We start from the raw sequence: 16,536 nt of genomic DNA, 5'->3' as shown, positions 1-16,536 counted from the left end.
CAGCTGGCAACTAATATTCCGAGCCGATAACTTCGAGAAATGTAGCCGATCTAGACGTATCGATAAGCAGATCCGCTTATCACCAGTGCTTATCGGAGGTAACTTTTTCTAGAGTGATAGATTAGTCTGCTTATAAGCATCCAATTATCTGTCACCTTCTCTTATTAAAATCTCCATTTCTGCAAGTTTTAATGTCCGTATATATATCTCTCCAAGAGAGAGAAAATCCTGAAAAATCCTTTTTTTTTTTTCTCTAGATAGAGAGATAGAGAGAGAGAGAGAAAGCTTTCATTTTTATTTCTTTCAAGTTTGCTTTTTTTCTTTCTAGAGAGTCAAAAAAATCAATCCATCATCTCTATTCTCTGGTCGTCGTCGTCTTCTTCTTCTTCATAGATCTCTCTTTCTTCTTTCATGGTAAGTAAAAGCTTCACGCTTTGTTTCTTTCTCACACACCTTTTGCCTCTGTTCTGTTCTGTTTAATGGAATCTAGCTGTTTCGAGTTTTTATTTTATTTTTTAATCCTTTTATGTTTCTGGGTTTTGCTTTTTTTTTTGCTTCTGCCCTTTCTGATAATTATTTTGCTTTTGTTTTTTTTTTCATGTAGTGAAAAAAGATTCTCTTTTTTTTTTTAAAGCTATTTAATTGCATCTTCCAATTCCAGGAAGACCTAAAATTTCCTGATTTTTTTTTCCGTTATCTACAGAGAGAGAGAGAGAGATGCCAAGTTTGTGGATAATTTTTGGTTCATGTTGTTGTTTTATCTAATTACCATAATCCAGATTTAAGCTCATTTCCGGCCATTATTTTAATTTTGCAGATCTGGTGATAGTTTAGGTGTGTGTTGTGCATCTGAGTTGGAAAAAGTCTTTTAAGGAAGTGAAGATATAAAACATGTCTTCTCTTAGTAGAGAGCTCGTCTTCCTGATCTTACAGTTTCTTGATGAAGAGAAGTTTAAAGAGACTGTTCACAAGTAAGTCTTCTTCTTTACTCTCTAGATTTCACTCGCCCTCTTCCTCCTTTCGATCTATTCCAGGACTTTTTGGTTACCAAATGAACTGCTTGTTGTGTTGGTTGGTTAATAATGCATTTGCTTTTGTCATGTTTTTTTTTAGGCTTGAACAAGAATCTGGGTTTTTCTTCAATATGAAGTATTTTGAGGATGAGGTGCATAATGGAAACTGGGATGAGGTTGAGAAGTATCTCTCTGGTTTCACTAAAGTTGATGATAACAGATACTCTATGAAGATATTCTTTGAGATAAGAAAGCAGAAGTATCTCGAGGCTTTGGATAAGTAAGTGATGATGGTTTGGGATTTGTTTTTGTTCTTTCAGTGAAATAACAAATGAAAAGAGTTTTGATTTGTGTGATTCACCCTGGTGACTTTTTGTTTTGCTAGGCATGATCGTCCCAAGGCTGTGGACATACTAGTGAAAGATTTAAAAGTGTTTTCAACTTTTAATGAGGAGCTTTTCAAGGAAATTACTCAGCTCTTGACATTAGAGAACTTCCGGTAAAGTCATATTGGATTTATTGTAGTCTAAAGCTTGTTCTTTTTAATTCGCAGAGGATTAAGTGTTTTGAGCTTGATGAAATTTTAGGGAGAATGAACAGTTGTCCAAGTATGGGGACACCAAGTCTGCAAGAGCAATCATGTTGGTGGAACTCAAGAAGCTGATTGAGGCGAACCCTTTGTTCCGTGACAAATTGCAGTTTCCTACTCTTAGAAACTCAAGGCTGAGGACTTTGATCAACCAGAGGTTAATAATTGCTTTATCTATTAACCATTTTGTCTCATTCACTTCAATTTGTTTGGCATATTAACTCATTCCATCTTTTGTTACTGCATAACTTGCAGCTTGAATTGGCAACATCAGCTTTGTAAAAATCCAAGGCCAAATCCAGATATAAAGACACTTTTTGTGGATCACTCTTGTGGCCCTCCAAATGGCGCACGGGCTCCATCCCCTGTGAACAATCCACTGCTTGGTGGAATACCAAAAGCTGGAGGATTTCCTCCTTTAGGCGCACACGGGGTAATTTAATATCTTTCTTTTTATATTTGTTGTTTCGTGAGGCCAAGTGTTTGATTGTCTCTTTTTGTATCCAGCCATTTCAACCAACGGCCTCTCCCGTTCCAACGCCTCTTGCTGGTTGGATGTCTAGTCCATCCTCTGTCCCACATCCAGCTGTCTCCGCAGGAGCCATTGCCCTTGGTGGTCCATCCATCCCAGGTACTACTTTTCCTTATCAAATGCGTGTTACTTCAGACAAACTTTGTGTGATCTCTGCAATGTGCTTACAATGGAACTCCTTTTTTATTTTGGTATAGCGGCATTGAAGCACCCGAGAACTCCTCCAACTAATGCTGCATTAGACTACCCATCAGCGGATTCTGAACATGTCTCAAAAAGAACAAGGCCAATGGGAATCACTGATGAGGTGAATCTAGGTGTGAACATGTTACCGATGTCATTTCCAGGGCAGGGCCATGGTCATACTCAAGCAGCTTTCAAAGCACCTGATGACTTGCCGAAAACAGTTGCACGAACTTTGTCTCAGGGCTCATCTCCCATGAGCATGGACTTTCATCCAATCAAACAGACTCTGCTTCTAGGTCTGTTTCTTGCTCTGTGTATCTGTGTTTCATGTAATAACTTATAATCATCAACGACCTTCTAACGTGATTGCATTGATGTACCAGTTGGTACAAATGTAGGAGATATTGGGCTGTGGGAAGTTGGTTCTCGGGAAAGATTAGTACAGAAGACCTTCAAAGTTTGGGACTTGAGTAAATGTTCAATGCCCTTACAGGTGCCTATGCATAGCAACAACAAAACATCAGTACTGGTTTATGTTATGAATCTGCAATGACTAAATATTTGTGTCTTCAGGCTGCTCTGGTGAAAGAACCTCTTGTTTCTGTCAACCGTGTGATATGGAGCCCTGACGGTTCCTTGTTTGGTAAAGAACTCACCTTTAAATTCAAATCTGCTCATGATTGCAACTTTATAAGTCAGCCCAACGTTCTCAATTGCAGGAGTTGCTTACTCTAGACATATTGTACAACTATACTCTTATCACGGAGGCGAAGACATGAGGCAACACCTTGAGGTCTCAGAACATTCACAAGCTCTCTCTTTTTAACTATCTTTTTCCCTTGGGGATTCTCTTGTAATATTGTGATATTTCAGATTGATGCTCATGTTGGTGGTGTGAATGATATATCCTTCTCCACTCCAAACAAGCAACTATGTGTGATAACCTGCGGTGATGACAAAACCATAAAGGTCTGGGACGCTGCAACAGGTGTCAAAAGGCATACCTTTGAAGGCCATGAAGCTCCTGTTTACTCTGTCTGCCCTCACTACAAGGAAAACATTCAGGTAAGCATAGCTACCCATTGATCTCCTTGCCTTCCGGTACATGCTTTAGTTTTCTGATTTGTTGTTTCTTCTTGTCTTCTAGTTCATATTTTCGACAGCTCTCGATGGGAAAATTAAGGCATGGTTGTATGATAACATGGGTTCTCGAGTTGACTATGACGCACCTGGTCGCTGGTGTACTACAATGGCTTATAGTGCCGATGGAACTAGGCTATTCTCTTGTGGGACGAGTAAAGATGGAGAGTCTTTCATTGTTGAGTGGAATGAAAGCGAAGGAGCTGTTAAAAGAACTTATCAAGGATTCCACAAGCGTTCTCTCGGTGTTGTACAGTTTGATACAACTAAAAACCGTTATCTAGCTGCTGGTGATGATTACTCCATTAAGTTCTGGGATATGGACACTGTACAGCTTTTAACTGCCATTGATGGTGATGGAGGCCTCCAGGTACGAGGATAGGAAAACCCTAATTTGATTAGTTGTTAGATACTTTTTTGGAGTTTCTTCTTTAATTGTGATTCTAAATNACCGTTATCTAGCTGCTGGTGATGATTATTCCATTAAGTTCTGGGATATGGACACTGTACAGCTTTTAACTGCCATTGATGGTGATGGAGGCCTCCAGGTACGCGGATAGAAAAACCCTAATTTGATTAGTTTTTAGATACTTTTTTGGATTTTCTTCTTTAATTGTGCTTCTAAACGTTAAACTAGGCAAGCCCGCGTATCCGCTTTAACAAGGAAGGCTCTCTCCTGGCCGTGTCTGCAAACGAGAATGTGATCAAGGTTATGGCAAACTCAGATGGTCTAAGGCTATTGCACACTTTTGAGAACATTTCATCTGAATCCTCCAAGGTACTTTAAATCTAAGATAAGCTTTAAGTAACTTACCCTCCATTGAAAGATTTTATCAACACTCAATTTCTACATTTGCAGCCTGCGATAAACAGCATCGCAGCGGCAGCGGCAGCTGCAGCAACGAGTGCTGGACTCGCAGATCGATCAGCCAATGTAGTTTCCATCCAAGGAATGGTAAGAAATATCATTTTGTTGTTCTTTCCCTAACCTTTCTCTTCTTATCTTTCCATCATTCATCATCACTTGCTTTTTATAGAATGGCGATTCGCGGAATATGGTGGATGTGAAGCCAGTGATTACAGAAGAATCAAATGATAAGTCTAAGATATGGAAGCTTACTGAAGTCAGCGAGCCTTCTCAATGCAGGTCACTGAGACTCCCTGAGAATCTGAGAGTCGCCAAGGTATACATATCTACATTTTGTGAGCCATGTATAGGCTACATATAAACTGATGTTTTTTTTTCTAACAATAAAACCGATGACTCTTTGCAGATATCAAGATTGATTTTCACGAATTCGGGAAACGCTATCTTGGCTTTGGCATCAAACGCTATTCATCTTCTATGGAAATGGCAGCGGAATGACCGCAACGCAACTGGAAAGGTGACATTGACTCTCTCTCTTTTTTGGACAAATAATGATTAGTGTCACTGACCTCTGCATCTTTATTTTCCGTGTAGGCGACAGCTTCTTTACCGCCTCAGCAATGGCAACCAGCAAGTGGGATCCTAATGACTAACGACGTTGCTGAAACCAATCCCGAGGAAGCTGTACCTTGTTTTGCTTTATCCAAGAATGACTCATATGTAATGTCAGCCTCCGGAGGAAAGATCTCCTTATTTAACATGATGACGTTTAAGGTAATGGGGACACACGCAGATGCTTACGATTTGATTATTTAAGTATGCATTTTGATTGACTGTTCTTGGCTAATAATTTGCAGACTATGGCTACTTTCATGCCTCCACCGCCTGCTGCAACTTTTCTTGCTTTCCATCCTCAAGACAACAATATCATCGCTATTGGAATGGATGATAGTACGATTCAGATTTATAACGTCCGTGTTGATGAGGTAATGATTCGGAATCCTTAAAAGAAGAATGTGGAATAGAAGAGGCAGTTTTTTTGTTTTGGTTGATATGGTGGTCAGCATGTTCCTTGTTTGCTTGCGCAGGTGAAGAGCAAGCTTAAAGGTCATTCAAAGAGAATAACTGGTCTTGCCTTCTCCAACGTATTAAACGTGTTGGTTTCTTCTGGAGCAGATGCTCAGGTTCCCGCCTTAAACCATCTTGTTTTATTTTTTGGGAGTCAATAAAGACACGATCAATGGTCTTCTAAACTTAGTTGTTTTTGTTTTTGTTGCAGCTATGTGTTTGGAACACAGATGGATGGGAGAAGCAGAGAAGCAAGGTTCTTCCACTTCCGCAGGGAAGACCAAACTCTGCATCATCAGATACGCGTGTTCAGTTCCATCAAGATCAAGCTCACTTCCTCGTTGTGCACGAGACACAGCTCGCTATTTACGAAACTACCAAGCTCGAATGCATGAAACAGGTATTTTAAGAAATACAGTCCTCTCTCTCTTTCTCTCTAAGATGTACACTTTGTTTTTTGAAAGATGAATAATGATTGCTTTGTTTCAGTGGGCTGTGCGAGAATCATTAGCTCCCATCACTCATGCCACTTTCTCATGCGATAGCCAGTTGGTCTACGCTAGTTTTATGGATGCAACAGTTTGTGTATTTAGCTCTGCAAATCTAAGATTGCGTTGCCGAGTCAACCCTTCTGCGTATCTACCAGCTAGTCTCAGGTAAACAGGAATCTTGAAATTCTCAAAAGTAATCATTTCTTTTAAAAACAGAGGAATCTTTTAGTTTCGGAAAGAAGTTTCAGCTCATAAATCTCCTCTTTTATTCATTTGTGCAGCAATTCCAACGTACACCCACTAGTGATTGCAGCACATCCTCAAGAACCAAACATGTTTGCGGTTGGTCTCTCAGACGGAGGAGTTCACATATTTGACCCGCTTGAGTCCGAAGGTAAATGGGGAGTCGCTCCACCAGCTGAGAACGGATCAGCTAGCGGCGCAGTGACTGCATCTTCCGCTGGAGCCCCTGCCTCTGATCAGCCACAGAGATAATCTGATCTGATTGGAGAGTCACCTGCCTCCCTGATTTCTTCTTTTTTAAGACTTTTCGTTTTTTTTTTTTATATTTTTGGTAGAAAGGTTTATGACCCAGAGATTCTAACATGTTTAGATGTAACACATTTTCACAGTAATTCAGCAGTAGTAAAGTTGGATGAACAAAGTAACTGCTGTTGTTTCTCTCTCTCTCTTTCCGTTTCCGAGTTTTTTTACCTTTTTACCTTTAGATTTTCTTGTGCCAGAAAAGATTTTCATTTATATAATACATAGTTACATACGATATATCGAATTTACATAAATATTTACAATCAGTGATCTGTTTCTTCTGACAATTTTTGTTGGTTCACTTCAGTGAATAAACAAACCAAACAGATAGAGCCACAGTAGTAAAGTTGAAAGAAGCTTTATTTACAGTTTCTTCAGCAAATAATCCCGAAGAAGAGCATAGAAGTAGACGATATATATAAGAGCGGTGGCTTTTTCTGAGACCACAAGAGATCGATCTATTTACAGAGTTCCGTGACTTTGTCCTTTTGACAAATAATTTTATTCAGGACGGAAGTTGACTAGGTGTGGCAGATCAGTCGCCTGAAGCTTCCTGATGTCGTTAGCAGAGAGTTTGCAGGACTCCAAGGTCAGAGATCTCAGGTTCTTCAATGGCTTCAGGTGACGTAGTCCTGATGTCGATACTCGAGAGTTTGAGACGTTTAGAGAGACCAAGCCAGTCAATCCTGCAGGTCCATTGGATCATGGTTCAGGTTACAGGTGCAAATGATTTGTCTGACCAAGTCAAAACTTGTATGACTGTATCCTTACCGGAAATAAACTCCAGTGTTTTGTCGGTGAGATTGGAGTTTTGTGATAGATTGAGGAGAGTGAGGGATGAAAGATCTTTTATGTTCTTGACACCAGCATCAGTTAATCCACCACCACATATTTCAAGTGACTGCAGTTTCTTCAGGTCTGTATCAAAAGAAAACCATGAAAAAGGTATACGAGGCAAATCCCAAACGATGGAATAGATGATATACATTAGACTTACTTCGTAGGTGATTTGTTCCAGAATCTGTGATACGAGCACCAAAGAGATCGAGGTGCGTCAACCCTGTCAAACCTAGAACAAAAGCAGACGGGTTGGAACCTGTAACAACATCATACCAAGCCAAATAACTTGTTGACAGTCGCATTTTATGGACACATTGGAATGACTTACTTGTGAGTGCGGAGAGGCCAGCATCAGTAACATGACGAGCATCCAGATTCAGTGTACGAAGAGATGTCAAACCAGATAATTTCCTTAAACCACTATCGGTTACAACAGTGAATGACAAGTTTATGCTCTCTAGGTTGGACAGGCCTATATATAGTAATATAAATGCAGTGAGAATAAGACCAAAGAACACAAAAGATACAAAATGGAGAGGACAAAGGTAAGAAAAAAATGTTGTACCAGAGAGATGGCGAAGCCCATTGCTTCCTACTTCGGTATCGGACAACTCCAGAGATTTCAACCCGAGCATACCTAACACCACATGACTATATATGAATACCAGATAATTCGTGATAAGAGCAAATACGGAAGTAGCAATCACCTGATAAATGTACTAGTCCTTCATCACCAATTCTGCAAGAATCCAAGTTTAAGCTCTCCAACTTTGTCAACCCTGAGAAGGTAATTCACATCTTGATTAGAAATTTAGCAGACAACACGAAATGGTAAAGAGAGATGAATCCAAGAAAATAGTGGATATGGAACATAGTAAGAAAGTGAGATAACCTTTCAGGTGGACCAAGCATGAATTTGTAATGTTGTTCATGCCCAAGTTTAATATCTTCAAATTAGTTAATTCTACAAAGGTGCGTGAAACAAGTTATCCCAGACTGAAGAGTTTTTCGCTAAGTAAAACAAAAGTATTTTTAACTGCAAGGAAGCCAGGTAACACTCACCTGAAAACTTTTCACACCCGCTGTCTGAAAAATTACATCTATTGAGGTTCAAAAACATCAACTCTTTAAGAGCTACATAAACAAAAGAAAATTGACTCCTATAAGTCAAATTGCAAAACTCCAAAATATATCAGCATACATCTAATTGGCTGAAGTACCTCGAAAATACAACAAAGCTTACATACAACAATAAGGATGGCTATACAAACCTGTGAGTGTATTCAAGCATGCAGCAGTAACATGACGGCACCCCTCCAAGTTCAATAAATTAAGCTTTTTTAGCCCTGAAGCAAGCAAGTGGGAGAAATCAGTCGACCTAAGTCTACACCAAGAAGATGTGAGACAAATGGTGAAAAGCTGGACTATAATAATCAAAACTCCTACCTTCAAGGTAGCTAATACCAAAATCAGTAATCTTACTGCAGCAAATCTGTAGGCTCCTCAGATTCGAAAGTTCTGAAGCAAAAAGGAGTGAGCACATCTCTATAGGGAAAAGTTGAGAAAATATGTGAGATCGACGCATGTTTTTGCTACCTGAGAGAGGCTCTATGTCTGAATCCGCTATGCAGTTGCACCACTTTATGTTCAAGGACTCTAGTTTGGTTAATCCTGGAAAAGACAGAAAATTGCAGAGACGCTAAATAGGATGAAGAAAAGACATTGCTTAAACAGGTGGAGAAGTAGGATGCAGAACTGATATTAGCATTTTCCAAGTCAAATGCCACCCAATATCCAAATCTTTATAGGCTTCAGGTTATAGAAAACTATAACTTACATGGCTTTAAGTCGATTCATCAGTGTGAACAGATCATATAGAACTCTCAATAACAGAGATGTCAGAAAACTGGCAATTATCACAACAAAACACGAAGCTATGTACCTCGCAGGTGAATGAGCCCACCGTGAATCCCGGGACACTTCTCAAGATCTAATTTCTTCATGTTAACCAAGTTGGAAAAAGCACGCATGCCTTGTGCAGTGATTGCAGCATTTCTTCTGAAGCTCAGGCTTGTCAAATTTGAGAGGCCTGAAATTCATTCGAGTGGAATAAGATCCACCAAACAAATATAAGTACGTGCCCTAGGTCTAACTGTAATGTAGCAGCTACGCTTAGGAAACATCCACATAAAAAGTACAGTTTGGTAAGCAGAAAAAATTTAGAAATGTCTGAAAAAAAGAGCAACGCTTACAGCTGAGATGCGCAAGCCCATGGTTTGAAATCTGGTCACAGAAATTAAAGTTCAAGGATTCCAGGTTGTTGCAGCCTTTTAAAGAAACCAGGGCAGAGTCTGTGATATCAGACCCAGAAAAATCAACAGAAAGCAAAGATGTACTTTGCGAGGAGATGACATCCATCCAGTCATCATTAACTCCAGGGTACTCTCCCAAGTAAAGATCCTGCTTTCACAAAAATTGTGAAGTCAGTCAATGATAACCAATTACACTAACAGGACAATGAACACATTAAGAGTATCACCAAGGAAATTTACCTGGATTGCACAGTCCCGAAATGCCTCAAGAGACTTTAAAGTTAAGCGCTGGGAAAACACCAGTTCATCAAAGATCTGCTGACTGATATCCCTCGGTAGGTCAGAGAATTTGGTGTATCTATCTATGTCCTGCAATGCAACAAAAAGTCAAAACATTTGGCTCGCATTTATACTAAAAAATAACAGTCTAGCACTCTAGCTACTGGAAACAATATATACCTCCTGTATCTTGCGGACACAGAGGTCCATAAGAGATGGGCATCCACCACGATTACGTTTAACATCGGAGCCAGACCTAGAGAGGGAAGTAGCTAACCATTTGGAACTAGAACTCTTGCTATATTTGCCAGAAACACCTCTGTTTAAAATATCTTCAACTTGTTGATCTCTCTTCCTTGAGCAAGCTCCTCCCATGATGATGTAATCAAGAAACATCAACCTTCTTTTAGAGACTGAAAACAGAACACGATCACAACCCCCCTCTCAGAGTCAAACAACTAAAGAAACTCAATGAAAACAAATATAGTATAACAAAAAAAAAAAGAGAGAGATTAGTGAGAATATTTTAAAGTGAAGTGAAGTGAAGGGTTTTAATTCCAAACAATAAAAAACAGAACAACCAAAGTTGACCTAATTGGATCATAATCAATATACAAGTAAAAATGATAAAGCAAGCTTAGCTTAATATTAGAAAGAAAGGAAAAAAAAAAAAAAACAGAATAAAGCAAACTGTTCAATAGGAAACAGTAGTTGATCGAATAAGCCGATACGTACCTTATCATCATGGCCGATCGATCGAAGATTATTTGTTCTGAGGAGTCTTAAAAGTTGAGGGGTTTAACAGTGATTGATCTCTCTCTCTATTTGATCAAACCTTTCTTTTTGTTGTTGTTGTTGAATTTGACGAGACGGTGAGGAAGAAGAAAGAGAGAGAGAGAGAGAGAAGTATAGAAATGTGCAAAGTGGCCGTGAACCGAGCCTGATTCTAAACCTACTATCGAGTGACGCGTGTAAGATGAATCACCCTTTGGTGTGGTACGGAGTTTAGGTTCGGAACAATCTTAAAGCGTTTTTTTGAGATAAGATGAAAGAATATACAAGGCCATGGGTCCTACTTAAGAGTGGACCCCGCTGTTTGAGATTTTTTTCAGGCTATCTTATTTATTTTTGTATTGATTGTTATTCTTATTTAACAATAAAAGAAAGACCAAAGAAAAATCACTTAAAACTGTCATAAATTAATCAACCTGCATTACGCAAATTACAAAAGATTTTAAAAAAAAAAAAAAAAAACTGATTGAACAGTCACTTTGGATCTGTATAATACAAGAAAATAAACAAAATCTGCTGATGGTTATCTTGTTTTTAGTAACAATTTTAATCAACTAATCTTCCATTGATTTAGATCTCTGACACGAGGTTGCAAAGAAAAATAATTAATCTTCCATTAATTATTTTTCCATTGATCAACTAATCAATTAATCTTCCATTGATCAACTAATCTTCCATTGATGATTCGAGGTTGCAAAGAAAAATAATTTAGATCTCTGACACGGTTCCCGATGACGAACTCCTGGTTCTCGTCCGGTCGTGCTTCCGCCCTGAATCCATCGCCTCCCACTGCTGGTGGGATCCCCTCCCCTCTCTTCCCTTCGCACCAGTAAACAGAAACTTGGTAAACAAACTGCTCGTCCTCTGGAGCCTGTTATACTGAGCCCTGGATCTGTTGTGAAAGGTACTGGATCCATCCCTCCTAATACTGATGTGGAAATGTCTCAGGCCGACAGTCCAAGCAAAGATATTTCAGGACAGGGATCTCAAAACCCTAGATCTGAATGTACTATTCCTCAAGGTACCACTGTACCAGAAGGATTTACTGTGTTGATTCCTAAATCAACGTCTCCTCTAATTACCAACAAAGCTGCCACTACTATCCTTACTCCCACCTGCAACCCATCTTCCCAACCTAAACCAGTCCCCGCTCCTCCCCGGCCTACTCCTCTACCTGCCTCTATCCCCCCGCCGTCAACTGTTGCAACAGGTCAAGCTCCTCTTTCCACATCTGCAACAGGTCAAGCTCCTACTACTGAAAAGAAAACTTTAGCTGCAAAACTTCGGAAGACGGTGGATAGGACTCTGAAAAGGCTTGCTCCAGTCTCCATTGCCGAAACTGGTCGACCTCGAGTTCATATTCCGGACCAAGTTTTCCAAAGAGGAGCTGAACTCCATAAGGACTTCATCATCTGCTTCTTTAAAGGCAGAGCGCCGCCATACCACCAAGTCCAAAGCACCCTGAACCACATGTGGGGTAAGGGACAACGTTTAGAAATCCATATGAACTACCAATCAAACTCAATGCTGGTAAGAATCCCTAATGATTATATCCGGCAGAAAGTGCTAGAGAAATGTATTTGGTATGTGGGGGATTCAATGTTTCATACCATACCTTGGTCCTCAAACTACTCCGCTGAGGCACCTGACATGGATACCATCCCAATCTGGATCCACTTGCTTGACATACCACTGGATCTGCGAACTATAGAAGGTATTAGTCTGATTTCAGGCCTTGTAGGAGAGCCTAAGGAAACAGATGACTACACAATCAATGTTGTCAGCCTCAAGGTGTCTCATGCTAAGGTTGTGGTTGATCTTACCAAGCCTCTTCCGGACGTGGTTGAGTTCACGCGAGATAATGGTCAAGTGGTCGAAGTTGCCATAGAGTACCCGTGGTTGCCCCCCACTTGTTCCCACTGTAAGGAGTTGGGGCATATTGCAAGAAACTGTCTCCTCCTCCCTCCTCAAAAAGAACCTCCACCAAAACCAGACCATTCTCTCAAGAAAAAAGGTACCTCTACAAGCAGAGGAAAGAATGCTTTGCGGGAGGCTCCCTCTACTGCTGCTGGGGAAACGCACCTTCCACCAGTGGTTAATAATAACCAATCTTCCTCCCCTATTACTCAGGAATTGAATGCAAGCCAACGCCCTGATCCTCTTAACTGCGAATCCTTTCTCTGTCCTCCAAAACTTGTCATTAATTGAAAACTTACCTGTAGTACCTACCTCTGTTTCCCCCCCTTCTCTACCCGTTGCTACCTCATCAGCTAGCAACCACCCTGTGGCCCAAAATTTAAAGCCCCAATCCCCTTTAACAAAGCCTCAACAAAGAAAAAGCCCTGCAAACCCGAACCCAAACAATCCCCCCTATAACACTGAGAACCACACTACTGCTAGAACCACCTCAGGCCCCTATATTTTGAGCCTCCCAGCTGCTATAACTCCCCAAGGCCTTCCTTACCCTTACCCTCTTTCACCAGAGAAAAAGACCTCCAGCTCCTTAAAAAGGTCCAGATCCCATCCCACCCTTCATTCCCCACCCCCTTCTTTTGACCAACCCTCTTTGTTAAAAACCACTCCTAACCCTGACTTACCTCTCTCACCCCCCCCTTTTGTCTAACTCTAGTATAGTAGGACCTCCCGTTATGGGAGAACCCCCATCCCATTTTTAATGGATTCTAAACTATTTTTTTGGAATATCCGCGGTTTAAATGATCCGGATAAGCATCAGCCCCTAAGTAGTTGGCTTAGTAGCACCAAGCCCCTTTTTGGCGCTCTTTTGGAGACACACATAAAAGATCTTACTTTGAACCATATCATGGCAAAAACTTGTCCGGGATGGAATTATACCTCTAATCACCTGTCTGATGATGATGGCCGTATTCTTGTTATCTGGAAGGATCCTGCTACTGTTCGAGTGCTTCACCAATCCAAGCAAACTCTTACCTGTGAGGTTGTCATAGCAAACAAGGTTCAGTTCGTAATCACTGCAGTTTATGCGTCCAATATAAGATCTGAGAGGTCTGACCTTTGGGTTGAGCTGCTACATCTTCAGCAGTCTTTCTCTCTTGATACTTGTCCTTGGTTGGTTGGCGGTGACTTTAACCAAATAATCCACTATCAGGAGCACTCTTCACCCTCTGTGAACTCTATCACCGTTCCTATGGCTGAGCTCAAAGACTGTCTAACTCAAATGGACCTATTTGATCTACGGTTCCAAGGACCCTTCTACACTTGGACAAACAACCAACCAGCTTCCCCCGTTGCAAAAAAGCTGGATAGAGCCCTCGTAAATGACCACTGGATCACCTACTTACCTAATAGCACTGCTACGTTCCTTCCTCCATTTCCCTCTGACCATACACCATGCCTTGTTGACCTCGCTTACCAACTCCCTCGTTCAGGAACCAGACCTTTTAAGTTCTATAACTACCTAACCAAACATCCCAATTTCCATCATCATGTCGCGGAGGCATGGATTCAGGCCGGAACATTTGCTGACAATCTCGCTTATCTATGCTGGAAGCAAAAGACCATAAAACGAGAGCTTAAACTTTTAAATAGAGAGAACTTCTCCCAAATACAAGAGAGAGTGAGTGAGACTAACCGTTTGCTTAAGCTTGTGCAGGTGCAGGCCCTTCAAGATCCTTCCCCAGAATCCTATCAGCGTGAAAGAGACGTCCAGACCAAATGGCATTTCCTGCGAGCCATAGAGGAAAGTTATTTCAAACAGAAATCAAGAGTTAACTGGCTAAGAGAGGGCGACTTAAATACTTCTTACTTCCACAAAATGTGTAAATCAAGAGCTAGCTACAACACTATACGATCCTTCCTCCTGGAAAATGGCGACCTGCTTCTTGATCCGGAGGCAATGAGTGCTCACGCAATTCACCATTTTCAATCTCTGTTAGGGCCGGATACCCTGTCGCAGCCTCCTCTCTGGTCTTCAAGGGAATGGTTCCAGATACTGAACCCTTATCGGACGTCAAGTAGCCACTCACAAATGATGATCTCCATCCCAACTCCTGATGAGATAGCAAAGGTTATGCACAAGTTGAATCCCAGTAAAGCTCCTGGGCCAGATGGCTTCACATCAGGGTTCTATAAAGCGGCTTGGACTGTGCTAGGACCAGAAGTTACAGCCTCCATTACCCAATTCTTCCATACGTCGTTCCTTCCAGCTTCTACCAACGCCACCATTCTGACTTTGGTTCCAAAGAAACCGGGAGCTTCTTCAATAGTCGACTACAGACCAATCTCCTGCTTGAATACTCTTTATAAAGTGGTATCAAAGCTCCTTGTCCACAAACTCAAACCGATTCTCCCATCTCTAATCCTGCCAAACCAAACAGCTTTTGTTAAGGATAGGCTTCTTCTAGAAAATACAATTCTGGCGGCAGAAATAGTGAATGGCTATCACAAAACTCAAGGTCCAAAGAAGATTGTGATTAAGGTGGATATAGCTAAGGCTTTTGATACACTTTCCTGGGATTTTTTGTTTACTTGTCTGCAGGCCCTTGAGATCCCGGATCAATATTGAGGTGGCTTCAGGCGTGTGTCTGCACAACAAACTTCACAATTGGTTATAACGGAACAGTGCAGGGATATTTCAAAGGCAAACGAGGTCTACGGCAGGGAGATCCTTTATCTCCATACCTGTTTGTAATAGCCATGAACAACCTCTCTCTCATGTTGAACAAAGCTGCTGAGGAAGGGAGGTTCGGGTATCACCACAACTGTGACGCCTCAAAGCTCACCCATCTTTGCTTTGCTGATGATCTTCTCATCTTCTTGGATGGCTCGCTAGCCTCTGTCCAGAGTGTTCTACAAGTTCTAAAAGAGTTTGAGGAGCGGTCTGGTCTTGCAGTTAACATTCAAAAATCATTGTTCTATGGAGGAGGTCTAACGGAAGCAGAAACAGACTTGATTAGTAATGCTACTGGTCTCCCTTACGGTACCCTCCCTGTTCGTTATCTTGGGGTTCCTCTGTGTACAAAGAAACTCACTATTCAAAACTGCGAGCCATTGTTACAACAAGTCAAAGGAAAAGTAAACAACTGGTGTTCAAAATCCTTATCTTTTGTTGGGCGGCTGCTTCTTATCAATACTGTCATTGCAGGAATCACCAACTTCTGGTGCTCCTCTTTTGTGCTTCCAAAGGCCTGTATTCGAAAAATAAACTCCATATGTAGCGCCTTCTTATGGAAAGGAACGTTGGAAGGTCATCATAGTGCGAGAGTATCATGGGAGACAGTAACGAAGAGAAAGGATCAAGGAGGATTGGGAATACGAGACTTAACTTACTGGAATAAAGCTTGTGCCTTAAAGTTGATTTGGCTATTGTTTTTCAGTTCCGGCTCTGTTTGGGTAGCTTGGTACAGGACTCACTTCCTCCGGGGTGATTTGAGCAGTTTCTGGACAATGAAACAGAGGTCGAACTTTTCTTGGCTATCAAATAAACTCCTCAAGATGAAGGACATTGCATATAACTGGATTAAAATGCGAGTAGGAAACGGGGTTACCTGCAGATTTTGGTCAGACAATTGGTCCCCATTTGGAAACCTAACCACCTTTTTAACCTCTACTCGATCACGGATGGGAATTCAACCACGGGCAACTCTTCAACAACTTTACAATCGTGGTCGTTGGACACTTCCAAGCCCCAGATCCGAAAATCAGGTTTCTCTTCATGCCTACTTAACTACTATTGTCCTGACTGATGAACCTGATTACTATGAGTGGGAGATAGAAGGTGTGGTTACTAGGCGATACTCCACAGGTCAGGTTTATGATCTGCTTCGGGAACAATCGCCGTTAGTTCCTTGGAGTGTGGCGATTTGGAACAAGGGAGGAATCCCTAAGCATAGCTTCTTAGCT

At 41.1% G+C, this 16,536-nt stretch overlaps 2 protein-coding genes across 5 annotated transcripts; one reads left to right on the top strand and one right to left on the bottom strand.

The window, feature by feature from the left end:
• Positions 250–6,576, top strand: LOC109124803 (protein TOPLESS-like). Of its 3 annotated transcripts, none has more exons than XM_019239465.1 (24): positions 250–414; positions 818–971; positions 1,114–1,293; positions 1,399–1,512; positions 1,601–1,759; positions 1,858–2,035; positions 2,110–2,233; positions 2,332–2,616; positions 2,704–2,813; positions 2,894–2,963; positions 3,040–3,113; positions 3,194–3,385; positions 3,468–3,750; positions 3,929–4,008; positions 4,098–4,238; positions 4,320–4,415; positions 4,498–4,644; positions 4,735–4,845; positions 4,923–5,102; positions 5,186–5,314; positions 5,417–5,512; positions 5,608–5,796; positions 5,886–6,052; positions 6,169–6,576. In XM_019239465.1, the coding sequence occupies exons 2-24, from the start codon at positions 892–894 to the stop codon at positions 6,380–6,382; spliced, it is 3,399 nt and encodes a 1,132-aa protein (XP_019095010.1). In that variant the 5' UTR covers positions 250–414; positions 818–891; the 3' UTR covers positions 6,383–6,576. The 3 variants fall into 3 exon arrangements, with proteins under 3 accessions (XP_019095010.1, XP_010476664.1, XP_019095011.1); XM_019239466.1 differs by lacking the exon at positions 250–414 and adding an exon at positions 702–724 and having other exon boundaries at positions 6,169–6,382; XM_010478362.2 differs by lacking the exon at positions 3,929–4,008 and having other exon boundaries at positions 3,468–3,830; positions 6,169–6,382.
• Positions 6,669–10,752, bottom strand: LOC104755886 (F-box/LRR-repeat protein 14-like). Of its 2 annotated transcripts, XM_010478360.2 has the most exons (16): positions 10,600–10,751; positions 10,045–10,277; positions 9,826–9,954; positions 9,526–9,733; positions 9,216–9,362; positions 8,870–8,944; positions 8,720–8,791; positions 8,545–8,619; positions 8,336–8,407; positions 8,166–8,237; positions 7,981–8,052; positions 7,839–7,910; positions 7,602–7,745; positions 7,431–7,502; positions 7,205–7,351; positions 6,669–7,119 (listed from the first exon to the last, which is right to left on the bottom strand). In XM_010478360.2, the coding sequence occupies exons 2-16, from the start codon at positions 10,258–10,260 to the stop codon at positions 6,935–6,937; spliced, it is 1,758 nt and encodes a 585-aa protein (XP_010476662.1). In that variant the 5' UTR covers positions 10,261–10,277; positions 10,600–10,751; the 3' UTR covers positions 6,669–6,934. The 2 variants fall into 2 exon arrangements, with proteins under 2 accessions (XP_010476662.1, XP_010476663.1); XM_010478361.2 differs by lacking the exon at positions 8,336–8,407 and having other exon boundaries at positions 10,600–10,752.

The sequence above is a fragment of the Camelina sativa genome, chromosome 17 (genome assembly GCF_000633955.1).
Source record: "Camelina sativa cultivar DH55 chromosome 17, Cs, whole genome shotgun sequence".
NCBI classification, from domain to species: domain Eukaryota; kingdom Viridiplantae; phylum Streptophyta; class Magnoliopsida; order Brassicales; family Brassicaceae; genus Camelina; species Camelina sativa.
The sequence above is the reverse complement of the archived record's forward strand: the minus strand, read 5'-3'. Positions and strand labels throughout refer to the sequence as shown.